The 12,434-nt window shown below is 40.1% G+C and overlaps 1 protein-coding gene across 10 annotated transcripts in view; it reads left to right on the top strand.

Moving 5' to 3' along the window:
* The window catches only part of LOC148892033 (VPS10 domain-containing receptor SorCS1-like), a 147,493-nt gene that overhangs the window by 102,788 nt on the left and 32,271 nt on the right, over positions 1–12,434 (top strand). For all 10 annotated transcript variants that reach the window (XR_016116132.1, XR_016116131.1, XM_089005432.1 and 7 more), the window contains exons 19-20: positions 4,317–4,503; positions 7,679–7,812. Coding sequence is in view for 8 of the 10 variants with exons in the window: in XM_089005432.1 (XP_088861558.1) it covers positions 4,317–4,503; positions 7,679–7,812 (321 nt within the window). In the remaining 2 variants the exon portion in view is untranslated. The remainder of the gene's footprint in view (positions 1–4,316; positions 4,504–7,678; positions 7,813–12,434) is intronic.

Genomic DNA, 12,434 nt, shown 5'->3' with positions numbered 1-12,434 from the left:
AAGCAGTATTATCGATATAACCGATATCGATATAACAAGACTTTATATATATATATATAGTGGAAAATGGACTACTGTTGGTCGAAGAAGGAGAGGAGGGAGGTGTGCCCGGAGGAAAAGAGAGAGATGGAACGCCAAGAGTATAGAACTAAGAGTAGGAACTTTGAATGGAGGAACAATGACAGGTAAAGGTCGAGAGCTGGTTGATATGATGCAGAGAAGGAAGGTAGACATACTGTGTGTCCAGGGGACCAGGTGGAAAGGGAGCAAGGCTAGAAGCTTAGGGTCAGGGTTTAAGTTGTTCTATCATGGTGAAGACAGAAAGAGAAATGGAGTTGGGGTTATCTTAAAAGAGGAGTTTCTTAGGAATGTCTTAGAAGTAAAAAGAGTATCAGATAGAATGATGAGTCTGAAGCTAGAAATTGAAGGTGTGATGTTCAATGTTGTTTGTGGGTATGCCCCACAAGTAGGATGTGCGCTGGCGGAGAAGGAGAAATTTTGGTTGGACTTTGATGAAGTCATACAGAACATCCCAAGAAGGGCATCCGACGTAAAAAGTTATATATATATATATATATATATATATATATATATATATATATATATATATATATATATATATATATATATATATATATATATAACCTCTGTCGCCAACCCCCATGCCAATTTTACAGCCAAAGTCGCAGTGAAAACTGTCAAGAGGATGTTGATGGACAACAGAGGCCCTACTGGATCGCTCCAGGTCGACGAGTTTCAAAAGGCCTTGCTGATCTACAGAAATTCACCAGATGCAGAAACTAAGATCTCACTTGTGATTGTCCTCTTCGGCAGACCAATAAGAGACACAATTCTTGTGCCATTAGGGAAATATAGCCCTCACAACGCATGGCAAGAGACCATGAGACATCGAGAGATTGCCTTGGCCCAGCACGACTCAAGGGAGTGTGAGAAGTGGACCCTGCACACTGAAGAACACGCACCACTTACAGTTGGTGACCATGTGTACCTACAGAACCTGGTTGGTGATCACCCAAGATGCAGGAACCGTACTGGGGCTGTGGTGGAAGCACACCCATTCCATCAATACAGCATTAGCAGCTCATGTATTTTGTTTTTCTACTTTCATTCCTTTCATCACTTTGCTGCTGTGAAATGTAAATTTCTCCACTGTGAGACTAATAAAGGCATATCCAATCCAATCCAATTAGAGTGGACGGCTCAGGCAGAGTGACGCTCACTGTACATGTGTTCATCTTCAGTCTTTTATTGACAGTCTGAACTGTTCTGAGTTTGTAAACCACACACCCTGGCGAGCCTTATTGACATTAACTGCATTGATGCAGTGAAGATAAGCCTTTTCAGTTTTTGAGCATGTTCAAGTTGTATGTGTGCCCTTCAAAACTTCTCCCTAGGGAAGGGCGATATATAGTTATGTTATGTTATATTATGTCCATGCCACACCCTCGATACCTATGAAAATTAGAATAGGGATCAATCTTGGTCAAATGTGTCAAAGGCATTGTGAAGTGCGGTGATTGTCACGGGGTCTGTCGGGTTGTTTGAAGGAAATCAAACGACACCAAAGCCAATACTGTTGCAAGACAGAGTTCGGTGGTGGGCCATCAACTGACTTGAGCAACAGTCAGTCTTGTGTCAACAGTCATTAGGAGCTGCAATCATAGAGATTGCTCATTCAGCACTTTGACTTTCAGTCCATTTCTGCAGCAAATTGTGCATCAGCCCTCTCAGGTTCATTGAATGATCTCTTTGTGAGTCCAGCAGTTGGGGAGTTGTGCACCCATGGAGCAGATGGGTTTCGTCCTTGTGGAGAGGGCACGGCTTGGCATTTTTGCGTTCTTTGTGGAGGAGGATTCAGAGGTTGTTGATCAGAGCCTGATTGCTGAACGGATGGATGCAAGTCGCTCGTGCCTCCCACTCCATTGGTTTACGTCACCACAAATTGAACAGGCAGTTTGGTACCCAAGATTTCCTTTGTACATGCCCATCTCACCGCCCCACAGCCATGCTGCCATGGTCCGGCCTTTGGGGCTGGCAGGCCATAATGTTGAGGTGGAGCTAGAAGGAAGTAAGCACTGTGGTAGAATGGGCCAGCCGTGGTGGAACCTAGTTAGTTTTTTTTTAATTATTCGACTTTAGCTTGTATTGTTAAACGCGCACAGCCTCTTGCAAATTCCCTAATGAATGGTGCAATTAAAGGCGTTCTTAGCTTGTCTTCTCAAATTTGTGAGAAGTCGTTCTCCCGCTGGAATATTTTCTCAGTCATCTTATTGGCCTTGATTCGGGATTGCTGCACATAAAATAAAATACAAAAATGAATTTGCCAATTTGCACCATCTGAGGTGGAGGATACAGGCGGGATTTAGTCTGCATTTTTTCAAACATCACTTTGTACTTCACAGATTGAATATGGTGGCCACATATTAACAATTGTTGTTAAATCAATAATTTTGATGATTGAATCAAGTTTATAAGGCCTCAGTCCGATCCCACAGTAGTGTAGCAGTTATCAGTGCGAAAATACAATGACTGTCATTATTATTTTCATTCTAACTTTTTCCCTCTTTGAATCTTGTCTGTTTTCGGAAGCTGTAGGAATAGCTTGTCCCACATTTGTATGTCAGTTAATTTTAGGCAAACCCATCAAAAATGTAATTTACAACAGATTATTTTACAGCTGAAAAAGGTGCATCACAACAACACCCGTGACATTCTGACGAAGGCGGAAGTATACGCCGAAACATGTCTGGTAATTGAACACCTAATAAATACTGTCTGTAAGAAAAAAATCTGTTGAAAATTAGATATCAAGTAGACAGGATGAATTTAATACAACCCATCAACAATCGTCTAGCCAATTGCATCCGATTCAGTATGAAGCATTATGCTTTTATTCACATTTATATTGTATTCATTTTGAAGTATTATGTTTTAATTCCCAATTGTATTCTTTATTCACAACCAACCAAACTTTAATTTGTTCATTCATCAGTATCCTTGCTCTAACTCATCAGAGATAGTTTCATACTGGCAGACTGGGAATGCCCATTTTGGTTTTACTTTAATCCACAATGGTGTGCTTTTTCTACAAATGCATGCAATGAATGTTGAACAGAGTGACAAGCAAACAGATGGGTGAGGACATTTTGTGCATCGGAAACACGAAGGTCTGCTGTTTACAATCTCACTGTGTATTATATGGATTATGACACATTCTCGTAGTCCCAACCACACTCAGATGCACTCACAATGGAAACAGCCTCATGCGACACCGTCAAACTCACAACATTCACTCACAGACTCACAAACGCACACACAGAGGCGTTTCTGCCCAGTCCTCCTGCCACACAGACACGGACAGAGACACAACCAGACACAAAGACAGACACAAACACAAGGATGATCAGACCCTGTGTCCCCAAAATCAACCTCCAGTACTCTCAGATTTCCGAAGCCCCAAAGGTCAGTCCTCACTTTTTCCTAAACCTGCAAAGGCTGTGTACTCTCATTTTCCTAAGCCTCAAAAGGCCCATACTCTCGTTTTCCTAAGCCTACAAAAGTCCCATACTCGGCTCGTACTTCTCTCTTGCTTTCCGAAGTCAAAAGGCCCGTACTAACTTTTTCAGAGCCACGCGACTTGTACTTCTCTCTTATCAGACTGACCTGGCTGGTCAAGCTTGCCCAGGTCCATTGAAATAGTGTTTGCGTCTCACCCGGTGAGCGGGCTTGGCTTTTGGATGTCCTCTCAAAACCTTGTAGGCCTCGCCGGGGAACCGGTTCTTCACAGTCGCCGGAGAGCGCTCACCGCAGGAGAGGTGTCACATCACAGATGAGTCAGAGTAATGTCAGAGATGTTTGTTCGGACACAGGAAGATTGTCTTTTACTGCTGGCAGGGCACCTAGCCATTCATGACCGACACCTAGAGTTGGTATTGGGTTGTCTTTCTATGAACTGATAGATTTGTAACCTGGCGAATGAGCTCTTCTCGTACAAGAATGTACTGAGTACTCCCTCCCCCCCTGCTCGGGGTTGGGTATCAACAAATACTCATTTCTGAGCAAGACTCGATGTATTACCTGAAGATGACAGTTTGACGGGCTGGTTCTTATCAAAGTGTACAAGAAGGCATTGTGTATTGTAGTGACACATATTCAACCAACTAAGCATGTAACAGATTGTAACTTTAAAATATGATAACTTCTATTCTCTCTATTCTCTACTAAATACACAAGTGCAACATATGAAAAAGGATATGACCAGACCTCCAGATGTCTTTCCTGTGTTTTCTTTACAGGGTGACCCAGCGCAAACAAGCATCACGCTAGATTTTGGTGACGGTCACGCGTTGACATATTCCAATCTAAGCTCCATTAAGGATGGGATCAAACGTGTCTACAAAAATGCAGGCATCTTTCGGGTGACTGCAACAGCAAAAAATAGCCTTGGATCAGACAATGCGTTTCTCTACATACACATAACATGTGAGTTATACATACTTTTCATATATATTTCTGTTTACAAATGTGCATTTTCTGGAAGACCACATTTGTCATATTAAGTGAAAATATTGGCTTGGAAGTATTTGCAAACTGAATCCAATGTGCCACATACTGTAGATCAGGGGAGTCAAACTCATAGATGTGACTCCTTGGAGGGCCATTTTGACTGAAATGATTTAAAGTCAAGAATCATAGCTTATTCAACGTTGTTACTTTTTGAGTTACTCTAACAAAGGGGATAGTACCATGAAGATGCTCACAATATATTTAACAAAATCACAATTAATATTTTAGCAATCCTAGTTCGATTTGCTTTCGTGGTCCACGTAAGATAATGTGGCAGGCAAGATCTGGCCCCAGCCTTATGTTTTTCAAATTTCAAATTGTGCTATATACAGGCCGGGATGATAATTATCATAAATGAAAGCATACACAATTCTTAAAACACGTTACGTTTTTCAGAACACCAATTTATCGATGAAAAGGTCATCTGTACTTCTTTGAAGGTGTCGGATGTTTTGCTTCTTATACAAGAAACTTTGTCAGCAAACTAAAGTCTTACTGGTAGTTTAGGCCCTATATATATATATATATATATATATATATATATATATATATATATATATCCCTACTGTCCAGACATGGTGGTGCCGGACTCTGCGATGATAGGTCCCTGCTCTCAGGTTGGGGGTAGCAGAGGACTACTCCTTGCAGCTGCTCCACTGATTGTCCCTATCGTCTGACTAATGACTGGCCTGATTGCCCCACTTCGACTGGGATCACCTCATCAAAATTATTTTGCTAATATTTTAACCTCATTGTCGTCAAATGAGTGGTTGCTAGCTTTTAGGGGCATATGTACTGCCGATTGAGGCCCACTAGTATTATCCCTGCGATGTTGATAGTCTTTTTTTGAGAATTTGGTAAGTCTCCCCAATGTACTGCTCTTTACAATTTTCGTTCTTACAATGTATTGAATAAACTATATTACTTTGTTTTTCATTTGGCAGCCTATCTTTTGGATGCACTAATTTTTGCCTTTAAGTGTTTATCGGTTTGAAATAAGTAGGAACTTTGTGTTGCCAAAGGACTCTTTGTAGTTTTTCAGAAACTTCTGCAATGTAAGGTACTGTTACTCATCTCCTTTTTGTATCTTCAGAATTTTTGGTTTCATTCCCTATTCTTTCATTCTGACATTTGTTAAATGACCACTGAGGGTACCCACAGTTTGTGAGTACGATGCATCTATGGCCTGCCAAAAATACATAAAGAAGGGTTCCCCCTCAGACCCATTGTTTGTAGCATTGACTCCTCTACATACAATGTAGCCAAATGTTTAAAAACTATCTTAGCTCCGTTGGTTGGTAACACAGAATATCACGTAGAGAACACCGCAGGGTTTGTAGAGAGGATCAAAGACCTCATATTGGAACCTGAGGAAACATTGGCATCTTACGATGTGACTTCTCTCTTTACATTTGTCCCAACCCCAGCAGCAGTCTCAGTGGTGAGGACGAGACTGCTGGCGGACGTTTCTCTGCATGAAAGAACCAAACTTAAACTGGACCACATTTGCCGATTATTGGAAATCTGCCTTAATACTATGTATTTTCAATTTAGGTAGAAATTTTACAAACAAATTCATGGTTGTGCTATGGGCTCACAAGTTTCACCCATAGTGGCTAATCTGTACATGGAAGAGATGGAGAAACAGGCCCGCACATCCTTCCCGGGGACAAAACCTCAACACTGGTTGAGATATGTGGATGATACTTTTGTCATAATTAAAAAACAAGAAATTCAATCCTTCACAGATCACCTCAACTCGGTAGACATCAACATTAAATGTACTGAGGACATTAAAGTGAACCAACTAGCCTTTTTGGATTGTAAAGTAATTATCAAAGAGGACAGAGCGCTAAAAACAGAAGTCTTTAGGAAGGCTACGCACACTGACCAATACTTACTTTTCGATTCTAACCACCCTTTACAACACAAATTAGGAGATATCAGAACCCTCCAGCATAGGGCTAAACTAATACCAACAAGCGTTGAAGGTAGAGAAAAGGAGTCAAAACATATCAGGAGAGCACTCACAAACTGTGGGTACCCTCAGTGGTCATTTAACAAATGTCAGAAAGAAAGAATAGGGAATGAAACCAATAATTCTCAAGATTCTAAAAGGAGAGGAGTAGCAGTACCGTACATTGCAGGAGTTTCTGAAAAATTACAAAGAGTCCTTTGGCAACATAAAATTCCTACTTATTTCAAACCGATAAACACGTTAAGGCAAAAATTAGTGCATCCAAAAGATAGGCTGCCAAATGAAAAACAAATTAATGTAGTTTATTCAATACATTGTCCGAATGAAAATTGTAAAGAGCAGTACATTGGGGAGACTAAACAAATTCTCAAAAAAGACTTTCTCAACATCGTAGGGATTATACTAGTGGGCCTCAATCGGCAATACATATCAAAGTCAAAAGTCAAAGTCAGCTTTATTGTCAAATATGCTAATATGCATGACATACAGCACAGATGAAATTACTGTCCTCTCGGACCCAGCATGCAAGCGCCTAAAAGCTAGCAACCACTCATTTGACAACAATGAAGATAAAATCTTAGCGAAAGAACATAGATGGTTTGAAAATTAGTAAAAGAAGTGATTTTCATAAAACAGCCAAATCCTTTATTAAACCGATATTGTGGGGTGATGTTCAATTTGGATCGTTCATACAATAGCCTGCTTAGGCAACATAGGATTAGTAATACTGATGAGGTGATACCGGTCGAAGTGGGGCAATCAGGCCAGTCGTTAGTCAGAACGATATGAACTATCAGTGGAGCAGCTGCAAGGAGGTGTCATCTATTCCCCCCAACCTGAGAGCAGGGACCTATCATAGCAGAGTCCGGCACCGCCATGTCTGGAAAGTAGGGATATATATATATATATATATATATATATATGGCCTTAACTACCAGTAAGACTTTAGTTTGCTGATGAAGTTTCTTGGATAAGAAGTGAAACGTCCAACACCTTCAAAAAAGTACAGATGACGGCTGAAGAAACCTTTTCATCGATGGACCACTCCTGTACGACTGAGAGCTTACGCAGACGAACACCAATTTATGTAAACGTATTTGTGTTCCTGTTTAGGTCAGCTGGAATCCATACATCTCTCTGCACCCTTTGTGGCTGTGAAGAATAAGGAAGTGAACCTGACAGCAATTCTGCGGCCCACGCATGTGGGAACAGTTACTTTTATCTGGTGGATTGGAAATAGCACCGAGGTACTTACATATACACAATGCGCATGAATGTTTGTGCTGAAACCTTTGTTTGTAGATAATATTTGACAGCATAAAGGTTCTTAACAGTATCTCTTTTGCACACATTTTGCCAGTGCTTTTTAATTTCTGAATAACTAAGTTGTTGGTTTCGTTTTTTTGGAATAATCCTTCTGGGAAAAAAAAATCACAATACTGTTCATAATGCTGGAGAGCATGTGTATACAGTGTGTGTAGAGGGTGTTTTTTTGTGTATTGTGCAATTGTCGCATTGATCCCACTTGAACACTGCCCAAAAAGCAATGTGTTTCCCTTTTCCCATGAGCTCCCCAGCAATGATCTGGGCCAAGGGGTTGCGTGAACTGTGATCTTGGTCTCGGCCGATGGCGCTCTAGTCCCTGAGGCAGGAAGCTGACTTGAGGGATGTGGAATGTCGCCTCTCTGGCAAGGAAAGAGTCCAAGCTTGTGTGCGCGGCAGAGAAGTTATGACTTGTTGTGGTCAAGTTCGCTTCAACACACAGCTTGGGTTATGGTAGCAAACCTTCCTTTCAAGGGGAGGGGGACAAGGCCTGTCTGTTGCTCTGGCCTGTGTACAGAAAAGAAGTCCAAAGCCCTTCTCGTCCTACTATTTCATGTATGTATTTGTCTGATCGTGTATTTGTCTGTGTGTGTTTTTGTGTCCCAAACCTACAGGGGGAGAAAACGGGAATCTTCTTTTTTGCTCATTTGTTATTTTTTATTTTGTTGCAATTCTCATGGACGGAGAACCTGCTCGCACACATGATTCCACTTTTAGCAAAAAGATCAACAAAACCCATCAGCACCTCGGCTCCTCTGCCCCCCTCTCCCAGCCTTTCTACTCCTTTCCAACTACTATCCTCCTTTGAACTCCCCCATCCCTCTATATTCTCAGACATAATCACCAAATCCAAGAATTCCTCCTGTCAGCTCGACCCCCTCCCTACTATCCGCATCAAGTCCTGCCTACCCTCTCTTCTCCCATTTATTTCAACCATTATTCACTCCTCATTATCAACTGTAATTGTTCCTATCCCACTCAAAACCACAGCTGTTACTCCAATCCTGAAAAATCCTGGCTCAGATTCAAACAATTTCAATAACTTACGTCCAATTTCCCATCTTGCATTCATCGCCAAAATGCTTGAAAAACGGTTGCCTCCCAGCTTCACTCTCACCTCACTCAAAATAACCTTTACGAACAATTCCAGTCTGTTTTCCGCCCCGCCACAGTACTGAATTGGTTCCGTCCTTCCTGTGTTGTACATCTTCTTCGAGTACCTACATGGGTTTTCAGCTGCTCCGGTTTCCTGTCATATTCCAAAAACAGGCGTCACATATGAATGGAACACTTTAAGTGTTCTCTGTGCACCCGACGGCAACAGGTTCAGGGCGTCCCCCACCACTTGCCCAAAGACAGCTGAGAAAGATTCCAGCACGCCACACAACCCTTATGAGGATAAATGAAATGAGATAACCTTTATTCCTCTCACATTGGAGAAATAAATGTTCACATGGATGTTGTTGTTTTACCGTATTGGTCCTAATATAAGACGGTCCTGATTATAAGACGACCACCTGAACTTTGACTGAACTTTGAAAGACTGAACTTTGAAAAACTACTTTTTGAACACTGAATATTTTTTTATACAGAGGATAATTACAGTACATCTTAACTCTTTCCTCCCTAGCAGGCATTTTGCATTTCTTCCTCCACAGCCTACTGAGCCTGCAGCCTCGCTTTGTAGTGTGCTCCCTGAGTGGCTTTAGCAGAAAATTCATAACTAACATTTGTGTTCAAAGAAACTGTTATAACTTCTTTATTTGTTGTTCAATCTTTATGAAACTTTCAGCACACTTTCATAACATATAATAGAATAAGATAAAGTTTTTTTTTTGTGAAATTGATTGAAGTTTTAGAAAATTATTGCAATGTTAATGAAGATTTTTTTCCCCCAAAACCTGCAAATTACAACAAAATGCATTCACAACAAGTCACATATGAATGAAATAAACCTAGAATGCATTTAAAATATGGTTTAAAACATGGAATGCATATGTTCACCTTGTATGGCTCACAACCTGTTCTTGGCTCGCGACGAATTTTCTTCTTGGCACACTCTTTACATGTTCTCTTTTTATCCAATTCTACTGGCCAATGAAGGAGAGCAACAGTGTCATTCGCCTTCATGCATTCTTTTTTTCTTTTCCTTCTGTAATTGCCAAACAACTGATGAGCTAAGTTTGTCCTGAATTCTAACCGAGTCCTTTTTCGGAGGCGACCTGTTCTGATTTTCACTTGATGGTTTGGAGAGAGTTTCATCAGTATAATTTCATTGCAAGCACAAATATCCACTAGAAACTAGAACATGTATTTTCACCATTTGAGTGATTTCCTGGAGATAGCGTATGAAGCACCTAGTTGATCAGCCCGAAAGTATTTGAATGGTGCTGTGTCAGATGCCAAAATGTCTTCATCAATATGGTCATCTATTTCATTCTCATCAGGATCTGGAAAGATATACAGTACTATACAGTACAGTACTATTTTAGAAAAAAAAAACATATGGACCTCAGTTTCAATAATCATATTGAGAATGCAAAGCTATGAGGTATAGCTATTGGTGGAAAACGCACCATTCACTTACAATTATTCGCATCAGGTACCAAGTCAGGATCAACAATATCATCATGAAAATAGCGTTAGCTTTAGCGGGACACTCCTTATTTTTAATATTTATCGGTAAATAAACAAGTTAGCGTTAGTTTATGCATTTCAATATCAAGGTAAACCTCTTCTGAATAGGTCATAAAATAGTTACAACATATACTTACGTGGTATTTCATCCATGACGAAAAATACAAGGCGCTTTGAAGATGGAGGAGAGCACATTGTGTTGCGCATGTCACTGACGCTCTTAAAGGCAAAGCTGCAAATAATCTGTTTTAAATGGACATGTAACTTGTGCCGCATCAGTTTCAATCGGCACTTGAACTGCTACCTTCCATTTTCTCGATCTAGAAGCACAATCGTCCGTAAAAGGTTAACATCTATTCACGGCCCGCCTGTAGTCGGCATCCGGCATTATTTGCTATCGCTTCAGCCCGACTGGAGGCGTGACTCGGGATATACGGGAGTAAAAACACGACTGTAGTCATTTGCCGGGAGGAATGAGTTAAATAAATGATTATAACAATATATTTGAAAGAAAACATGTAATTTTTACTCATTCAAATTTTAATATCTGAACATTTAAATATGTAAACTAAAATGCAGTCATATTCGTAAATAAATAGCTTCCAGTTTTTGGAATGCAAATACCTTAAACTAATCTATTGTAATAAAACAACAACATTTCAATAACTGCATTAACCATCAAAGTGAAGTCTAAACATTCTTGGAAGTGGCCGCTTTGAGGACCACGGAAAGCTATTCTCTGACTCTGGCCATTTTTACGTGATATTTTTGAGCTCTCCATCTCTGTACATGACACTCTATGACACCACATTTCACAGATGCTGTGCAATCGTTTGAAGACTCAACATCATCTTGAAGCGTACATCATAACTTCTCCTCAGCTGTTGGTTAACCGGGCCGATTTTCGAGCCACTTATCTCCAGATTGTCGCTACGTTTCTCCACTTTCTGTTATCACTTTTAAGGTTTTCCTCTTTTTTTCTTACCGCTGTTTAAAATTTTTTGTCTTCGTGCTACCGGTATTTTTATTTTTATTCTTCATGACAGAGGTTCACTCGAGCCTGGGGAGTCAAGTTCTGCATTTGCTTCAATGATATCTTCCACAATTTGGTGCCCTGAATATGTATAATGTCTAGGCGCCGAATATAAGACGACCCCCACTTATTTTAACGCGAAAAAAAACACGGTCATATCTTCGGGCCAATATGGTACTTCTTGATGATACATTTTTTTTTATTGAATATGTTTTATAGGTTATTTGTCACATTAATGGCATGGAATGGTTTGGAGGTCATTTTTCTGTCATTAAAACAAAATGGAAGGCACGTAAATACAGGGATCATTGCTCGTTACTGATGACTGCTGTCAGGCTATTGAATAAACAGCCATGAAAATCATCCCACCACACCCATTTTTAATGTGATTATATTTATATATTATAATTTGGATTTATTTATCTCATTTTTGTTCCTCTACTTCTAGCTTTTATTATTTTGCTGCTAAATTAAGAATTTCTCCATTGTGAGACCAATTTCTTATCTGATATAATAAATAATAATAATAATAATAATAATAATAATAATAATAATAATAATACATTTTATTCATAAGCGTCATTCAAAACACTCAAGGACACTTTACAGTCACAGGATATTTTTAGTACAGGTGAGCAGCGGCAGCCAAACGCGCCAGCGTTCACTCAACCCGGAAGTAGCGTTAACAAGTAACACAAACTAAAATAACACATAGAATGACACAATACAAAGACACATAGAGTCATTCATTCTTTAGCACTTTATGTACCCTCTTTGTGACATGAGGCAGTTCTAGATAAAAGAGGAGAGGATCAAAGCATCCTTTTTAGCAGTGGATCAAGGACGTCATGGTTGAATGTGCACATCTACTATAAG

The sequence above is a fragment of the Hippocampus bargibanti genome, linkage group LG10, assembly GCF_051943395.1.
Source record: "Hippocampus bargibanti isolate YZ-2025 linkage group LG10, ASM5194339v1, whole genome shotgun sequence".
Taxonomy (NCBI): Eukaryota; Metazoa; Chordata; class Actinopteri; order Syngnathiformes; family Syngnathidae; genus Hippocampus; species Hippocampus bargibanti.
This window is presented reverse-complemented; position numbering and strand designations above follow the sequence as displayed.